This window comes from Argiope bruennichi, chromosome 1 (assembly GCF_947563725.1).
Source record: "Argiope bruennichi chromosome 1, qqArgBrue1.1, whole genome shotgun sequence".
Lineage (NCBI taxonomy): Eukaryota > Metazoa > Arthropoda > Arachnida > Araneae > Araneidae > Argiope > Argiope bruennichi.
Window position 1 is genome coordinate 22,574,130 of NC_079151.1, and position 19,930 is coordinate 22,594,059.

The window sequence follows — 19,930 nt, forward strand, 5'->3', positions numbered from 1 at the left end:
TAAAAAGGAAGATTAGAAGAATCGCTACACAAGAAAAAAAAATTAAGAGCTTTACTTGCGTGCACAAGAAATACACAGAAATTTGTAACTGAAATTTCAACTAAGACATATTGATTAGGACATCTATTTAGATACATCTGGGGATATTTTAGATACCCTCCCGTTTCAAAAACAATTATTTTAGAAGTTGTTTATTGGTGTGTAAATCTGATAAATCAAAAGCTAGAAGGTTAAACTTTATACACATTTTTCATCAAAACTTATTTTATCAAATTTTGAACGAAATCCGCAAATGGAAAGTTGTGACTGATAATTATCAATTCGATTGAGACAGACCAGGGAAGATAAAATTAAATGCTATTTTATTACTTGAATTTCAGTTATATATCAAATTTTAAAAGAAATTCCTTTGATGATTGCTGTGTTTAAAATTTCCTGACAAACTAGATTAATATTAATATATGATCATTTCACCGAAATTGCTGAGGTTCAACATGTTAACCGGGTAATGAACTCGTATTCAATTCGTTTTGCATTGAAATATTTCGTCATCTTACTTAAACTTAACTGGTTAAGTTTCTTGCTACGACTCTTTCTGATACTGCTTCGCATTCCATGCATACAGTTCTATATGTGTAAAAGTCGTGGGTCAGCAGGAATTATTTTTTCGTTTTTTCATATGAGAGTGATTCTGACTATTGTCATCTTCCTTCCTTGAAAGTTGTCCTTTACCTTATTCAAAAAAATTTAAGGTAATTGGATGAGATCAAGCAGACAAATATTTCGTAGACCTACAGATAGTGTGCGTATTGTCGAGAAACGATCACTGACTTAAAAAAGAATTCTTAAAAATATTTGGATATCTAAACTTTCCAAATTTGAGAATCTGCATCAAAAACTATAGGTCATAAACTTAACATTTAATAAATTTTGCTATTATATATTATTTCGATTTAAAAAATTATTTTCAGCAACAAGTAAACTGCAGTTACCATAAAATTAGCAACATTTAAAATGAGCAACTGTTGCACTTGAATAAGAAGAAAAGCATTTAAAGAATAACTTATTTCTGTATTCATTCTTTTACAAGGCTCATTCTTGGTACTCATTTTTCCTTCATCTGATTTTTTTTGCCTATTCAATATCGTTCTTGCCCTTGATTTTATTTCAAGCTGGGATTAAGAACTCCATAGTGTAGAATGGAATTAATCATCATTTGACCTTGTTAAAATGTAAACACGACAATTAATACCTACGTAAAAGCATAAACATGTTTATTCACAAGAACGTAAATTGTATGACACAGATTACAATTTATCATCAATCTAACAGCAGAAGAAAATCTTACAGAAGATAACACCTTTTTTTTTTGTCTCTAATTGGATTGAAGTTCTTAGATCAACTTAAGCTATACAAGGGTTATATGGAAGTGACCTTGTAATGCCCAGCACCGGCCAGTCGTTGATTTGAACTCGGGTAATACGAAATGTCTTTGTGCCACTGACATGAATTTCTGGCATTTCCGATTCAACTTATTTTTATTTCTCCTTAACTTTATGATAAGTTTATTTTTGTGGCAAATCATTTTTAACAAAGTGCTTTAAGTGATAAAAGTGTTCGCTAGTGCTCTCCTAAGTTTAGATGTAACACGGCTGAAGAACAAGTAGCAGAGGAAGGATGTCATATGTTGTCCTTTGGATATATTCTTAATGGGCATTATGCAAATACTAATAGAATGATGTGGTGAGGTTTTAATAGATTGAATTGAAACGAATTACTCGCTGTAATTAGGTTAACTGCTGATGACTCCCAAAGATTTTTTTTTTCTTTACGAATAGTAATAGTAAATATAGTCATAAATGTTTCTCCTGAAAATCCTTCAAAAAGTAAGCTAATCCATAGATTCGATTTCAGCTGTTAATCGAAGTTGTCCAAGGCTGCCTTAACCAACAGAATTCACTTTCATCGCAAACCGCGATTTATGCTTCACCAATTCAGATCATAACCGTGATAAAATGAAAATAAAATTAATAAAGACGCTTAAAAATAAATTTAATAAACAATTGAAATGTAAAATTAGTTTAATTTTCTGATTCACCTTCTTGAATTTATATTTTTTATAAATACCGAGTCTTGGATTCCAATTATAAAAAATGTGGAATTCACTACAAGTTGGTCCTCCTTTTACAGAATCAAATTTAATTAAATTAACTGATATTTTACTTCTGAAAATATTAGTTATTTTTTCCAATAATATTTAAGCAAAAAAAAATTTCAAAATTAACAAAATGAGGGAAATATCCCATGTTTACTTCCATATCAACAAAAATGGAGCATATTAGATTGAAATAAGTGTAAAAATAAGGTTCTGACTGAACTTTATACAAAGTATTTTTAATCTTTAGCTGTTTGCATAACCAAGACATCCACAGCTTTCTAAATCCTCAAGCTAGAGAAAAAGTTATCGAAAAGCCTTTTCAAAAACAGCAATGTTTGCAGTTATATAGGGATGAATCATACGATACGAGAATGCAATAGCTAACATTTGGATACTTGACATTTGTCTAGAATCAAGAAAATAAGAGTATAAATGTTTTAGATGAAATAATGCATTGTTATTGCATTGAAAATTGTAATAATTTTTATTTGAGATTTCCTCTAAACTGAAGATAAGAACTAACATCTTATCAACTTCTGAGATTGACACCACTTTTAAGATACTTCAATGAACTTGGCATGGGCCTTTTAAATTTGAAGCATGCTCACATTAAAAGAAATCTTAGCAGCCATCCCTATTCTAATTTCTTCTACACATCGAAGCTACCAAAATTATCTACAATGGCACTTTTCTCGAGACTTGCCACCCCTCTGCTTATAGGTTTTGTGCCTTCATTTCTTCATCAAGGCTCAGTGATCTTTCTTCCATATCGCAGTTAATATTTTTTTTTTTAAAAAAAATTATCGAGATTGTATTTTAGTGAAAAATCTGAAAATACTCGTGTTCAAACTTAGGAAGTAAAGCTTCAGATGAAGGTTAGTAAAAAAATCAGGCCGTTCCAAAATTAAAGATTTAAAACTAATTTATGAACTAATTTGATTTCAATTACTGCTTTTAAGTTCGACCCAAAACCACATCTTCAGTTAATCACCCAATAAATTTCCCCTCATCAAGGTCCACTCCATTTCCACAAGGCTAAAATCGCCCGCAGTGTCCAATTAGTAAGTCCGAGTCCACTCATCTTTCAGGTATCTTCCGGCTGAAGAGGAATCAAACGTCCCGGGTCAAGGAACCGATTTCCCCGCCATTCCTTTTACTTCCAGTGGTCAAAAGAATGAAATGACGACCTATAAAAAGAAATCAAATGCAGCAGACGGAACGAGCCTAATTTCCTTTTAATTTCTGTCTAACTTGCAAGAGCGTCACTGCAATGATGCGGAGTTTTTTTTACCAGGGATATTTCATTTGTGCTACTGACACTGATAGAGTGATAAAGACTGTTTATTGCTTTATCGTTTCCTTCGCCGTAAAGTTCGATGCTCTTCTGACAGCAGAGGCTAATTATAAAAGTACACATTTCTATGTATGTCAGTGGTACATTTGAATGTATACCTTTTTTCTCCTCCCCCCATAAGATATGAATAATGACCAAAAAATTTCTTCGTTCACTATTAAATATGAGAGAAACATGGATGAAGTTTCAATTGGAAAGATATTCATACAATGTTTCCTAAAATTTTTATAATTTCTTGTGTATTCTATTTGTTCCAATATACTAAAATATAAAAAAATTCCTTTGTTTTCCAGCCATTAACCATCCTAAACCGAATCTCTGAGTTGTTATAAAATAAGCTCGAAGTCGTCGAGTCCTTTTCCCCACCATAATTAGAATGGTATGGGCCAACCCAGAAGTATCAAGTCGCCAATACTCTCTCCCATATTGAAAGAAGACATTTGAGGTGAATTTGAGACATTAGCAGATGATTATTCAAATTAATTAATCGATCATAAAAATACGAACAATGAACTTCAATAGTTTCTCCACTGTTATTCCTCGGTTCTCAGGAGTCAACAGATGACCTTCAACTTATTTCAGACGCATTTCTTAAAAGGGACTAATATGACTTTGTTGACGTGTTTACAAAATAAAATTGACTCGTTTGATATCCAATGTAGTTAACTGTTCGTTTTATAATCCCGTGCCTATTATTTTTGGATGTTTTACTCCTTAAAAGGGTATATGCAGTAAGAAAACCACTTTTCTTACAGGGGTTTAATTAGAAGTTTAATTTTACTATTAATTTTCGATATTGATTTTCATTTTTTTTGTATTGTATTATTTTCATCACTTCAAAACTGATGTTTTTATATGTTGCCGAGTTAAAAAAAAAAAAAAAAAAAAAAAAAAAAACATTTCCATCCAATATCTTGCCGTTGTTTTATGGAATGGAAACCAATTGGTGCATGCGCAATCGGAAACATTTGGAGGGTTTTCTTATCTGTAAACAGTAGATCCAATAAAAGTGTTTCCCAGTGAAAGTCGTCATATCCAAAATTACGAGCAGAATTTTAAATTTAAAACAAATTATTTTTTGCTCTAGCTATTCAGTTTGTAATTCACAAATAGATCTCATTTTCTATTTCTGTATTAGAGGCAAAACTAACAAAATTTACCAATAAAATCACCAGAAAAATTCCTACTAACAAACTGTAGCTAAAGATTCATTTAATTCCAATCGTAAAATATAAGTTATTTCAATACAAAATTAATTATGCCAATTTCATTTTTGTTTACTGACCATTGATCATCTGAATGTAATAGGTTTTCAATATCAAAAATGATAATTGTGTGCAAAATTGTTCATACTACAATTAGTTTGCAATCAAAATGAAAAGTACAGTTAGAGAAGCGTAGTCTGCTTTTCAAGGAAATAATCTTTTAGACAGAGCCAAGCGTGATTCTAAAGTTGAAAGAGAAATGAGGAACTTAATATAAAATGCGAAATATATTTAAACAATTCTCATTTCTGAAATATTTGCTCCCTCCCCCCCCAAAAAAAAATTCATTTTAATTATTTAGCCTATTCATTTATTTTCAGAAATTGGAGCTGATTAATTAAATTATTTTGATTTCTTATGAAAGATATTCAGTAAACATAGAACAAAGATGCATAATAATTGGTAAATTTATATAATTATATTAAAAAATAAAAAAAAAACTGATAAGAACTTTAAATATATATATAATTTTATTAGCCTACTGAATATTAGAAATTTTTAAATCTGAAGGTGAAAAAGAGAAAGGAACTGAAAAAGGTAGATTATGAGACTAATTCATAAGAGGCAAGTTTGGAAATTCCCGAACATTCATTAAAAATTTGAAAGGTTTGAACAACTTTTTTTTATACAAAAATATCCGCACCATTTAATAATTAACTGCACATTGACATGCGTAATTCTGTCACTTCGCTTACTACTCATATAAGCTGATTGCAATAGTGATTGCATTAGTTGCTGAATTGAAGTGGCTTGTTTTAATTGCATGAATATGCCTAATATCATACATGCTGGATTAAAGCATACTTATAAAAAAATAAAGAGATTGATATAGGATATGCAGAAACATACTCCGGCCTAGCCGAAGCCATACAAATGTCAACCTAGATGACTATAAAGCAGTGCAACCTAATACTAGAGCAGAACCAAATAGGTTGACGAAGATATCGAAGAACCAACAACAGCCGAACTCCTTTATTCCAAGCCGTTCGAATCACAATCCTTTGAGGAAGATATACTTTAATCCAACTATGGCCAATTGTCAATATGTGCCAGTAGATCGTTAGCTCTATCAGATTTTTGAAATGCAATTTTGTAAATGCTTCAAGTTAAACAAAAAGAAATCACTTCCGTATAATATACAAATAGTTCTACGACCAATTTTATTATAGAAGGAATTTCAAATAGTTTGTAGTAAAATTTGTAAAATGATCAAATGCTTAATTCAGATTGCAAAATAATTATAAATCAAAGCTTTATTAAAGGTACTTGGTAAAACAGCTTTATAAAATTTTGGTAAAAGTATCGTGGTTGCAATAAATTTGGAATAATTTGAAAATGCATAAAATTATTAAAAATATGAAAGATACAAGCTATTTAGAAAACTTAACCAAATAATTCATTAAATTTGGCGAAAACGTTATTTTTAAGTGTAAACTGTATTATAACTCATTATAGAGTAATAAAAAATTGCTAGTCACGTTCCAATAAGAGTAAAAACATTTTTTATTTAACTTAATGCAATGGAAGTTTTTGTTAAAAGATGCAACAAATAGTTGATAAGTTCAAATAGTTCTCATAGAAAATGAAACGGTATTATATGTTACAAGATAATACAATATAATAAAAATCGTAAAAATTGCAAAAAAACGTTGCGAAAAATTGCGAAAAAGCGCTGTATACAACAGAAATGGACCGATTGCCAACCCGCGGAAATCGCGGGATACGCAGCTGGATGGTTAAAAGTTATTTTTTTTATTTTTATTTTAAAGGGATATAAATATGGATCGTACAATAATATGCTCTAAAGTTAAGATTAATTTATTTATGGCGAGCCTAATTAAAATTTTAAAACCCACTTCTTAGCGAGAATTAATGTCTAAGAATGTAATCAAATTTGGTAGCTGTATATCCTCTTTCATCAGATTGTCTATCCTTCATAGAGTGCTTTGTGCAATTTATGCATTGGATATGTGACTCCATTTATTACAGATAATGTACCAGCTTATAACCCTTACTTTAAAAATGTAACATTGCTACCGCTGCCTATAATTCATATTCATCTTTTAAGGATGAAATATAGTTTCAGATTAAGGATTTCCTTTAAGCAATATATAAATTTCCTAGTTTATTGATGATCGTTTCCTCGTATTTCCGGTACCACACGGAATTAACTACTGATATTAACCCGCTGCTTGCTTTTTCCTCCGAGCGACAACCTAGAGCCATAATTTACAATCGAAAATGGTTCTTAAATCAAAGGTAATCCCTTGGGATATGTTATTCGGCGCCATTTATTAATTTGTTCCACTTGTTCAACTAGTTTCGCTTCCCACAAAGAAAACACTTTGTGTTAAGATGCATCTAGTTAATTACAGGATCCTCGTGCATTTTAATACGCTTAATTTCTTTGTTCTCAAATCAGTTCAAACAAGTAAAGTTTCTTGGAAGGAAAACGGGCGGATATTCTCTCAAACATTAGCTGATGCATCTTAAAAATCTTAGGATGCTTGAATATTTATCATTTTATTTGAAATCGATTGATCTGCTATTTCGAATTACAGGCATATCTAGAAAGAAAACCTCATAGCAATTATTTTCTTTCAATTATCATATGATCTCCGATTTTATCTATTGCATGTTTTCATGGAAGTTGACCCCTGACTTTGTTCTTTTTATTATATAATTAGATACTTTCAATTTTGAAAATGTGCTATCTAATTCGACCAAGAATGCCTAGCTTCGTGAATTATGTGCAATTTTTTATCGAATTATAGCGTCTTAGAATTGTTTATAGCTTGAGAAGCAATTCATTAACCATATAATGCCCAGGCAAGACAGTTAAAAGGTCAATCAAAAGGGCTTGGTTCTGAATAAGTAGTAGTTCGTAGCAGTAATAATGTTTCAAATTAACTACCTAGATAAAATTTCGCATATTTGCTAAAAAAGAAATTTTTTAGCACGAATATATATGCAACAATAAGAGAATGAAACTACTATGGGCTAAATTAAGATAAAGCTTTGGAAATTAATTTGGTTTAAATTAAGAGTAAAATATCATTACACACATTATATTATATTAGTGATGCAATTTCGATAGGACAGCAAAACATTTTGCAAGGCGTTTAGAAGGCCCACAGATAAGCTTCGTGAATGGAACGAGAATTTAATGAAACTATTACATTTTCTATTTATAATCCATTAAAAGTAAAAAATCATTCATTTATAATATATGTATGATAACTTTAAAGAAAAAGTTTTAAGATGTTTCCATTTTGTAACTATTTTTTACAGTCTAAATAGATAGTACCTTTGTTTGAAGTGTGTTATTTTGATTTGAAAACATTAGCTGCAGCGCGAATTTTCTACTGTTCACACCTATTTTATAATTAAATGAAAATTTTTTACAACAATAGTGAGACGGTAGTCAGATGATACGAATCAAAAGAGTGAGTCGTAACGGAAAACGTGTTAATCAGGAGTCCACAAAGCAGTGCAATATTTCTGAATTATATGACGTTAGATGACTTCCTTAGAGAAATACCTATTGCAATGGATTTTAGATTATCGTTCTTCTATATTTTATGTCACCATCATACGACTTCAGAAATATTATTCGGAGTTTCGCAGAGCATGGTTTTAAAACCTAAATTCGGATTTTTTTTGTCCATATTTCACAAATAAGATATTTAACCCTTTATTTACCGACGATATTTTAAAGTACCGTTTAAATCCAGTTGATATCTTCAGAATGACTTTTTTCTAACAGTATCTGAAAGAACATGAAACATGTATTTCCAACAGGAAGAAATAGATATCAACTAAAAAACATTAAAAATTTATTAATTTCATTATTTTAATTAATTAAAAAGTTTTTTTTTCTTCCTGGATTTATTCTGTACTAAAACTTAACTAATGGCTGAAAAATTGACGGTAAAATAATCTGGTAAATAAAGGATTAAATTTGATTTGAGTTGAGTTTAAACCAGAGAGATGTGTTATAAGCAGATAGAAAATATCGAGCTACTTCGCCGAACGGCTCAAAACTAATTTAAAAAAAAGCAAAGGATTCAAATTTGATGTCTAAAGCTTAACATAGTCTATTTTGCCTTATCATTGTCTATCATATATATTTTAGTCTCAAATTTACTTTTTATAGCTTTTTTCCTTCAGAAATTAAGAATCGGTATTTTTAAATCCCCCCCCCATTATAAGAAGCTCTATACATTTTTGCTGTTCTTACTTCGAAGTTTCTACAATATTTAGTTAGTCGTCTAGGAGAAATTGAAGGGACATTGAGAGGAATTCTTTGTATCTTTGAATGGCAATTTTAGTTTACAAAAGGGACATTTTAAAATAACGATAATTCGATTCGAAGCTAAATCATTTTAGTAATTAAATTAGTTTTTCTTTGAAATGTTTGAAATGAGAAGCAAGAAATTTTCCATCTCCGAATAACAATGACTATTTACAATATACATATTTAACAAATTTTTTTTAAATGTCAAATTATGCGAACTTACAACCAACATGTAGAAACAGATAAATCTTTCATTTTGCTTCATAAAAAAATTTCGGAAATCGGATTATTTTGAATCAAGTAACTAAACTCAATGATTTTTTTCCGATTTAAAATAAATATGCAAGTACTACTGTGAATTAAAAAATTATTCAGCTGAAAATAATTTTAAAGTTTAAAACAAAATTCATTCTAAATGTCACATTGCAACTGAAATCTCCAATAATGACAACATATCATTGCCAATTACTGAATTTCTGTGGAAACTCAACTCAACATAAATGGTTTTCTCTCGACCGATTGAAGCCAATATATTGACTCGTAGTCACAAGATCTCATTAAATTTCTATTGTGCTCTTGAATTATCGTATATACGTGAGGAAGTTGATCGATAGACAGTCAACCATTAGACGAATTTAGTTCAAAATTCACTATGGATCCTTGATTCAGATGCTAAAACGTATATTAAATTTTCATTTGTTTCATTTATAATCGTCATGATCATTTGTACTTGAGAGCCAGACAAATTGAATTTAATTAGGTTTCGTTCGAAGTTTAACAAATCTACTGAAAATTTGTGGTGAAAACCACATATCAGTTTTAGTCTGTTTAATTCAAAGCGTTCGTGTTATACTTTTCAGACAGGCAGACAATTTCAAAAGTATATTTTTCAAATCCACGAGAGGCCTGAAACATTTAGATTCGTCAAGATCTCGATTTTTAAAAACTATTACAATCTTTTTTTTTCTTTACAGGCTTAGAAAATACAGAGAAAATAATAAACCTTACAATAGTAAGTTAGAGTATTATTAAACATTGAATTGTTAAGAAATTCCATTGACTGCTCCCAAACAATTGCCAAGATACATCATTAAATAAATGCCGAGCATCTGAATCGAAATCGCTAAATTTCTTCAATACGCTGACAGACCCAGATGAAAACTATTTATAGAACAGAAGTTCACTATCAGAAATTTATTTATTGCTTGAATACATTTTATAAGTTTTTTATGTCTAAGATGTTTAACAGAAGACTAATCTTATTTTAAAAAGATTTGCTTTACAAGCGCTGCAACTCCAGAAAAAAAATTTTAAGTTCGGTTTAACAGTGTTAAGTTATTGTACTAAGATTACAAGTAGGGATTGCAATACCGGTATACCGAATACCGGTATTTTGAGCCATTTATACAATTTTGTAATACCGGTATTCACAAAATTAAATACCGGTTTTTCGGCATTTACTAGAAAGTTTTAAAATTTCTCCACTTTATGTTCATGTATCGCGAACAGAGCAAAATAGTATGCCTTTTTGTTTTTATGTCTCCATAACGGGCGAAATTAATTAACTAATTAATTGCTTAAATCTAAATTAGCGAAACATGGATTATCTCTGAAAGAAAATATTGTATCCTTAACCACTGATGGAGCAACAATTATGAAAAAAAGTTGGAAAGTTGATTGGTGCAAATCAGCAGTTGTGCTATGCACATGGAATTCAATTAGGAGTAATAGATTTATATACCAAAAAAAAATAAAGAAAGAACAGAAGAATCCAAATACTGTGGATATAGAAATTTCGGATTCCAACTTTGAAAAGAGTAAGAGTGAGAGTGATATTGACAATGAAGATAATGACAATGTAATTGTTGAAGAAGATATTGCTAATGAGGATGAAATATTAATCTATCAAGAATTGCTTCCTATAATTTATAAAGTTCGAAAAATTGTTAAGATATTCAAACGTTCCCCTATAAAAAGGATATTTTACTAAAATATATACTAACTGAAAATAAAACAGAATATATGTTAATATTAGATTCTAAAACACGTTGGAATAGTTTACTCCTAATGATGGAACAATTTTTGAAACGGAGAAGACCAATCCAAAAAGCAATAATCGACTTAAACCTCTAAATTAATTTTTCAGATAGTGAATTCGGCTTAATATCCAGAACTATATCAGCTCTACTTCCAATAAAACTGACTATTGAGGCATTGTGTCGGAGAGATTCTAATTTATTAACAGCTAATGCAACAATAAATTTCATGTTGCAGTCACTGAAAGAACAGCACACATCACTATCTGAAGAATCATATATTACATTGAAAAATCGCACAGAAGAAAGGCATACCGAAACAGAAAATGTCTTACGGTATTTACATAATTATAATGATTTTAAAAATGAAAATGAAAAAGAAGAAAAGAAAATAACCAATCCAAATCTGATTAAGTTTAGAGTAAACTTGTAGCAGATGTGCGCACTGAATAGATTAAATTTAAGGGCGAGAGTTTGTTTAGTTATATTAACGTCCCGTTTAAAGCAACAATAGGGCTATTTTGGGACGAACCTCGTAATTTTGAACCTCGTCGGTCAGATGACGAGGACGACAAATGAGCTGGCAACCCCCTCTCCACACCTCCCCAACGGGAAGACGTTTGGCCCTGACGGATTTATCATGCAACAGACCCCCTTACACGGCGGTTCTTCGGTGGAATGGGGTCTGGAACCTGAAACCCTACGGCTTACAAGCCGAGACCTTACCACCAGGCCACCACGGCGAGAGAAGAAAAATGCATTTCATTCTATTTACTAATATTTGTTTGATATAATCGCGTAATTATTGAAATTATTTTATCTAAATCAGAAAATTGAAAGATTTGGCAAATCCGAAATAAAAAAATAAAAAAAACGTTTCATAAACCCTTTAAAAAATAATTTTCAAATCAGTCATATTCATTGAATTTATTAAATTTTAAAAAGTGTATTTTTTGGCAATCTTTTCAGCTTACTACGTTCCTGGGCAAGAAACAAATGGACAGCAAAAATAGTTGACCGAGGAAGCGGCTACACTGAAAAGGAAAACCAAAAATCTTTAGCACTCATACCGTTTTATATCACAGTGAAAATGAGCGTTACTACATCCGCGAGCGTGTTGAGAATGCAAATCCTTTATTGTTTTGGAAATTTGGAGGAAACTTGGCTTTATTGGATATATTTATACCATACCCTTTTGTAAAAACGGAACATCCATTTACCGAATTATCCTTATAAACGCTGTCATAAATACTCATGATAAGTTTTAGCATCGTGTTATCAACCGATCAAAACGCTATGTTGCTTTTGTCGAAATAGTATTACCTTGACCTCAGTGCAGTCAACTCTTCGAATCAAGAATTAAATTGCTTCTGAACAAACCGGTACAGTTTTTGGTCAAATGTTGCAAGGAAAAAATATTTGAACAACAGTTTCATCGTTGTTTTCAGATTATGAAATTAAAACTCCGGAATGTACGAAGAAAATATTTTTGCTCCTTTAAATTTTAAATCACTTCCTGGTGTCCTATAATTTCACTAATCTTTTTTAGTGTATTCGTAGCTTTAGTATTCATTCATTCATTGTAATTTTCATGCTGACATTTGTGCTTCCTTAATTCATTTATGCTGTTATTTTTCCTTAAATAAATTTTTAACACTATCAGTCAAATATTAGAATCATTAAAACTTAAAATTCTTTTCAATTCTATGAACTAAACATCATTAAAAGATTTCATACTTCGCTGCCACTCACAACCACAATAAAGAGGTGTTCTACGAGCATATTGATCTTATAGTGCTGTTAATGACAATACTTGCAATATTCGGAGAACCAAAATCGCATAACACAAAATGTTCCAAGTTAAAAAAGAAAAAAGGATGAAATATGAATATTTTAAATATCATAAAAGAGACCGTGTGCATGACATTTATAAAAACTCAAAATTTAAAGCTATTCGTGTTTAACATTTTTAGATTAAAATTTAAAATTACTTTAATTTTATGACTTAAATTTCATCTAGTTTATCGAGACATTTACATTTTCTTCAATTTAAATTTTATCTTTTGTTTTCTTTCATACTCCCTGAACCATTAATTGTCACACTATCAATTGTTGAAAAAGGTAAAATTTGTGAATAGTGCTAACAAACGACTTGGTTCAAATAGATTAAGCTACATGGTTATTTTCGAAAGAAATTCCCAAATTTTATGAGGGAAACATTTAAGACAATATTACTATCAAAAAATACATCAGAAATAAAACGTTCATCCTTTAACATTCACCTCACCGTATACAATTGACAGCTCCATGCATTTCGTACTCTAACATCAAATCTCTATCTTAGATCATTTGATCTGTAACTTAGTGACCACTTCTTTCCTATTGTGGTGAAAGCTTATAAGCCAGTTAACAACTACGCTACACGAGCAATTGCTTTTGTATTGTGGTCATGTTACTCGGCTGCGAACCACAAGGTCCCAGGTTCTATCCTCGCTCATCGCAAATCCGCCACACTATTAATTGTCAGCACAGAATTTTACTTGCATTGTTATAACTTACCATCACAATCAGAAGATACGGAGAAATTTATAATATTATTGGGTGTTATAAAAAGTACATGGGGCAGTTTCATTTTTTAAGTCATTCTTTTGATGAACAGAACTGATTACGAATCAACTTCGGATTGTTGCATATTTATGCCACTTAGAAAACTTAAGTTTGTAAACCGCTATTACTTGAATGATGCAACAATCCTGTAATGCTCTTTTTGGATTTTATTCCCAGAATTAATCCCAGTTTATCCCAGAGCATTTAGATACATTTATGTATTTGAATTAAGTTAAAATTTAATGAACTAATGAAAGAGAACTACTTAAAAGTAATGATTTTAAAACAACGTTCAGCATTTTTATTTAGTATACTCTGTACAGAATGATGTACCAAAGAATATATTCAGTATTACTTGTTTACGATTTTCATTTAGAAAAAATGCAGAGTGGTGAATCGAACAATTTTATGCATCATTTGTGTGTCCGAAAAATACGTTAACAAACCGGATAGTTACAAATTATATTCAACAAGAAATTAAGTTTCACAATGTTTGTTCACAGACAAAACGAGATTACTCCTAACATAGATAATTTATTATTCTCCAAAAAAGTTAAAACAATTCAATAACTCATGCTTTTGACCTCTTAATTCGTAAAGAGTTATAAGATTCGTAAGTTAATTCTTCCCTCATTAATTCGTAAAGAGTTAGAACTGAGGATTTTATTGCTTATATGTTACATCTAGATTAGGTTTTTATTTCATATAATGTGGAACGTAACAGGAAATAAAACATTGAAAGAATATCAAAAACAATGTACCAAATTTTATAGCAATATTTGGTTGCCTATTTACAAAATATAAAACTTTATTATCGATTATCCTTATTATTGAACAATAAACCCAACAAAGAACAAAACTGATACCAATTCAATCTTCTAGAAAAACGTTTAGAAAGACTTATATACCCGTTAGTTTGAACTTTTAATAATTTTGGTCTTTTCAATTGTAACTACATTAATTAGAACACTAAATAAGATCATGTCATTTTATTTTTTAAAAAGGTTGCCATTCAATTTAGATGCTATATGGACACAGATGATATTCGTAATTTTGAGTCGTGTAGAAAAGTACTTAAGTGACACGCTTCTGTATCTTAATGTAAAAGGCCATTTTTCTTCTAGTCATGGTATATTAAAATATTTTTAGGATTAAGGCTCACCTAAGAAAAGTGATTCATTTAGCTTATTAGGTAAATTTAATTTGATTAATTAATTGTATTAATAATTAAATAAGAAAGACACCCATTTTGTGTGAGATAAAGAACTAAAGCATCTAAATTTCTATCTTATAGAAAAAATAGTCCAAACTTATGTCAACCTACACAACTTCAAAGATTGATAAATTTGGTGGGAAGCATACTTTCCATGGCCCTAGGAGGGGTTAACTCTCTAGCTGCTTATCCCAATCGGTACGTTTTCTATTGCATCCCGCGTTTTTTCCAGAGTATTGTTTATTTTTACGATTACAGATTTTTATTATATCATTATCGTGTAACAGTGTCAGTTCATTTTGTTTGAAAAATATTTGAACTTACAAACAACGCATCTAAATAATGATTTAAAAAATTATTCAGAGGGTTAAGCACTCACTACATAAACGCAAGATTATTTGATTCTAACATTAAATGTTTATCAAAACTATGAACACATTGGGTCATTATGAGAATTTTTTCTAACACAGGTCTTATTCTGAAGAAAATCTGCAATCAGATCATCATAAGCCTCTTCGAAACTTATGACCCGATGAGACGTCTACAAAATTATTCTTTGCTAAAACAGAAAGGCACCATACTGAAAAAAATATCCTTGAAATTCACATTCACTCAAAAATGCGAGAACATAAACATAAGCCAGACCCACGAACAAGGCCATTACTCGGACACCCCCGGCCTGATACGATTTGGTTCATAACCAAGACATGGTTGGTCTTTAAACATATTTTGACTTTTTGTGTAGCATTTTATACAGATGATATATCTATACATCACTTTTAGACAAACTTATCCTGCAGAACACGTTCATAATCTAGATGTTTACATCAATTTTATTATTGGTTTTTCAAATCAATAAAGGAATGTTTGGGTACAAAATTCAAGAGACGTCGCTTCACCATATTGATCATATAAATAGAATCTTTTATTTGAAAATATTTGATTTGTAATATCCTTTTATATCTAATATAAAATTAAGCTACTTTAAGAAAGTTTCAAATATAATTCCATAAGAAATATTGGGAAGCTATAATATTTGGTAAAGAATCATAAAATGTTATCACTTAAAAAGGTTTTGTAAAACGAAATTAAGGAAGTTTTTCCGTTTAAACTTCCATAAACTAGCAAAAATGTTTACTTAAGATCAAATCGTCAAAGCATTTGTAAACGAATGTGATAAAATTTTATCAAAAGCTTTAAGTTATCTTACATTCAAATAAAAAGTAAAAATTCCGTTTGATGAGCAGTTTTTAAATTGATATAAAAAAATTCATACTTATTATAATCAAGAAAAATTCGGAAGATTACAATACTAAAAGTTTGAAGATTTTGGTACAGAAGTCACTGTTTGTTTACAATCTTTCAATAAATTATTTTTCAAAAGAAATTTTATAAAAATTATTAAATTTGAATAAGGCAAAAATAAGCAAGATATGCTTTCAATATATTGTTTTCAGTTAGTAATTCATATCAGAGAAAAGGACAAACTTAATTTATTTACTTTCTTTTTATTACAAAATTAAAAGATGTGCCCACTAGAATGCTTCTTATTTTCTAAAAAATATCACAAATCTGTCACATTAATTAACGAAAGTTGCAAAATGAATCAACTCATGAATATTGGCCGAGTGTTTAAGAAAAAAATTTATAATCAGTAGCACATTTTAGAATAGAAATATATTCCAACATTAAAACTTAATTCGGAGTTCTATGAAATAAAAAGAATCACACACATTCAAATCAAAACTAATCACTAAACACTGATCAGAACGAATAGTAATACATTAACAAAACAAAAGAATGCAATTCCAAATAAAATACTAAAACGAAATTTTAACAATAATTCCAAATCGTCCACAAAGATAAAAAGTCAGCATAAATATAAAATAAAAATTTCACACCTCAGCTGATTGACTTTTATTGCAAGCCAATACAAAATAAAACGAACTTTAAGAAACAATATTTATTCATGTTTAACTTTACTCACATAACTATAATTCAGTCAATTTAAACATAAATAACGCGAATTACTACATAAAATAATCCAAAGCAGAAGTTGGAATATGCATATCCGGTATTGACACACAAAAAGAGTTATTTTTCTGATTTAGCGTTACAAGCAATGCTAGATATTATATTATAGATTAAAGCTAAAGATCTTTCTTTCATAGCATTCATGCAGTTACAGAAGGCATTAGTAGCAAGCATTTTTTTTTATTTTAAATTTATTTTTTTCAGTGTAAATCATTATTTAAAAATATCATTTATGTTATCGCTGTATTATCGATTTATTAAGGTCAGCGACAATATATTAATGCAATGTACCAATTGTCATTCGAAGTATATATCATTACAAAATTTATTGTATGAAATTAAAAGATATCAAAGTTTAATAATGTCATATATATAAATTAAAGAACTTATTGACATTTAAAATAAATATTAATAAGTTTAATATGAAATGTTTAATAATACGTTGATTAGGATAAAAGTGGCTTCACATTAAAATACTACTGCTCTGAAAATTATAAACAAATCCAATGGGTACATTTTAGCTTAAATTTAAAACTGAAGACTATTTCTTGATCGGATATCAATATTAAAATATTTATCTCAATCTCAGCTACATCAAAAATATTTCATAATCTTATTTTCATATGATTGTAGTATGTAAATATTGCCAGATTAAACCTAGCTCTACAAAAGAAAACAGTTTTTTGCAATGTAAAAATAGTTTGATAGAATTTTAATCTACCAAATTAAAATTAGATAAAAAAAAATAACCAAGTTAAAAAGTCACAATAATAAAACTTGTAATAAACTATTGAAGTTAAATGTTATATAATTTCAATAAGAACTTACATATGAAGAATGAAACAAAATGCTACACCCTCACAAGCACATAACTTGAAAAAATCTCAAAAAGAAATTCATGGTAGATGCAAAAAATCAAATCCAAAGATCTCCAGAAATTCCCATAAAAATCAATAAACCACTAAGTGTTCGAATCAAAGTCAGGAGTGAGAAGTCCAATAAGCAAGAACATTCGAAACACCCAGCACTACTAACATATAAAACGACAACACTAACACCTCATATCAAATTAAGTAAAATCTGAGCCACCAACTAATAAACTCGATATCCTCCTGCCATGACTTTGGTTAAAATCGTGAAAATTCATGAGATGAAACTTGGTTTCCATCACAATCTTTTTTCTCCCCACTCAAAAGGAAAATAGTCTTCAAAGGAAGAACTTCAATACAAAATTAATTCTACCCTTTTTTCACCCCGAAATCAAATATTTCTTTTCTCTTCTGTCATTGAGTTCGTATAATGCCTCGTTCCAATTCCAAACAAAAAGACATTTATGATGAGGTGTTGAAATTTGAATCTCAAAAGAAAAGTGGATCGAATTCCGTAGTCAAATTAGATTCCGGACTAACCTAAATATTTTGGCGAGTGCCTGCCCTTGCAATCTTTGTTGGCAAAATTGGAAAAAAAAAAAAGAAAAAGAAAACTCACTAATCTGAAAGGAGGTGTCAAGAAAATTTTTTCGACTCAAACGTCCAGCGTGTTTGCTTCCAAGCGGAACGGGCTTTCATCCCGGATTTAATAACAATCCACTAAATGGAAAAAAGGAAGACAACATCTTCATTGAAGAACGGTCCACAGCAATGAAAAAAACATAATTCTAATATTATCCGCTCTCTTGACCATATGGGTTAAGATGAATGAAGAAAATTTCGTTTCCATCCAGGCGAGGCAGCAGTATTTGTATTTATTCAAACACACAATCAAGACTTTTTTTTAAAGCAATTCTAAATCGTATCTTTTTTTTTAAGGACGGTAAACTTATTTCGTTTATCAAGATAGAAAGATACTTGAAATTAAATTTATGTAGTCCGAGCGCGATGAATGCTTTATTCGTGACTCGCAAGTTCCGGAAATTTTGATTAATTTTTTTATTGTAAATTCTTTTTCATTTCACGACTGGTCTCAAATATTTGACACATATACTGAAGGTATAATTTTATACTAAAGCTCATAGTTAGATTAATGCTTTGTTTTATGAATCAACAATTATTCCAGTATTTATGTAATTCTAGTTACATGTTCAATCAAATTCCATGTCCTTTTGTCATGACTTTGATTATAGCTCATAGTTTAAAGTTCAGTTTTATGAATCAATTATTCCAGTATTGATGTAAATATAGTAACATGTTCTATTTCTGGAAAGCTTTGACTTAGAATCAAAAATTTTACAATTAATAATTCTTATAAGGTTGAACAATAAACAATATTATAGGCTCAACTTACACCAATACCGTTATACTGCAATGAATAAATATTCTTTGAAAGATATCCGATCTTGATTTATGAAACCCCGAAATTAAAAGTTATCATGGGTTTGTATAGAAGCATACACACAAATTTTTTATATTGCTCTTGAAATTAATGATGCTTTTCAAAAGAAAGCAATCGCATATGTTTCCCCAAAATTTTTTTTTTCCTAGTTCCGTTATCTGAGCGGAAACATAAATAAATAATAACAAAATTTTGAAATAATTAATCTAAATTTCAAAAAAATTAATTTCATTTAATAAGAAAATAAATATAATACGAAATGAAAATTAGAAAAAAAAACTTACGGTTATAGACCAGTTCAAAATATTCATTAAAGAGCTAAACACTCCTTCTCAGCGACAATAACACCAATGACTGGTAGTATTCATAGAATAAAATGATAAAACAAAATGCAAGTAAATAATATTTCCATAAATTTACCATACGGCACTTTTATAATTCAATTTGCAAGTCACACTAGAGTCAACTGCGTCAATAACAATGCAACTTAAATTAAGTGTTTGGAACATGAAATTGAAGCATGAATCTCTCCGATCCAGAGGTTGAGGCCTTATGATTAGGCCACCGTGGCTCGGTTTTCTTAAAACAAAAAACCCATTTTATTCACAAATTTAAAAAATATAGAACCGTTTGAT

The 19,930-nt window shown here is 29.7% G+C and overlaps 1 protein-coding gene across 2 annotated transcripts in view; it reads right to left on the bottom strand.

Moving 5' to 3' along the window:
• The window catches only part of LOC129981216 (serine proteinase stubble-like), a 68,004-nt gene extending 48,357 nt beyond the window's left edge, over positions 1-19,647 (bottom strand). The window contains exons 1-2 of one of the 2 annotated variants that reach the window (XM_056091985.1): positions 19,580-19,604; positions 18,453-18,553 (exon numbers count right to left, since the gene is read on the bottom strand). Coding sequence is in view for 1 of the 2 variants with exons in the window: in XM_056091968.1 (XP_055947943.1) it covers positions 19,580-19,606 (27 nt within the window). In the remaining variant the exon portion in view is untranslated. Of the gene's footprint in view, positions 1-18,452; positions 18,554-19,579 lie in introns of both variants that reach the window. The other variant, XM_056091968.1, reaches the window with a different exon arrangement.
• Between the last annotated feature and the right edge of the window lie 283 nt (positions 19,648-19,930).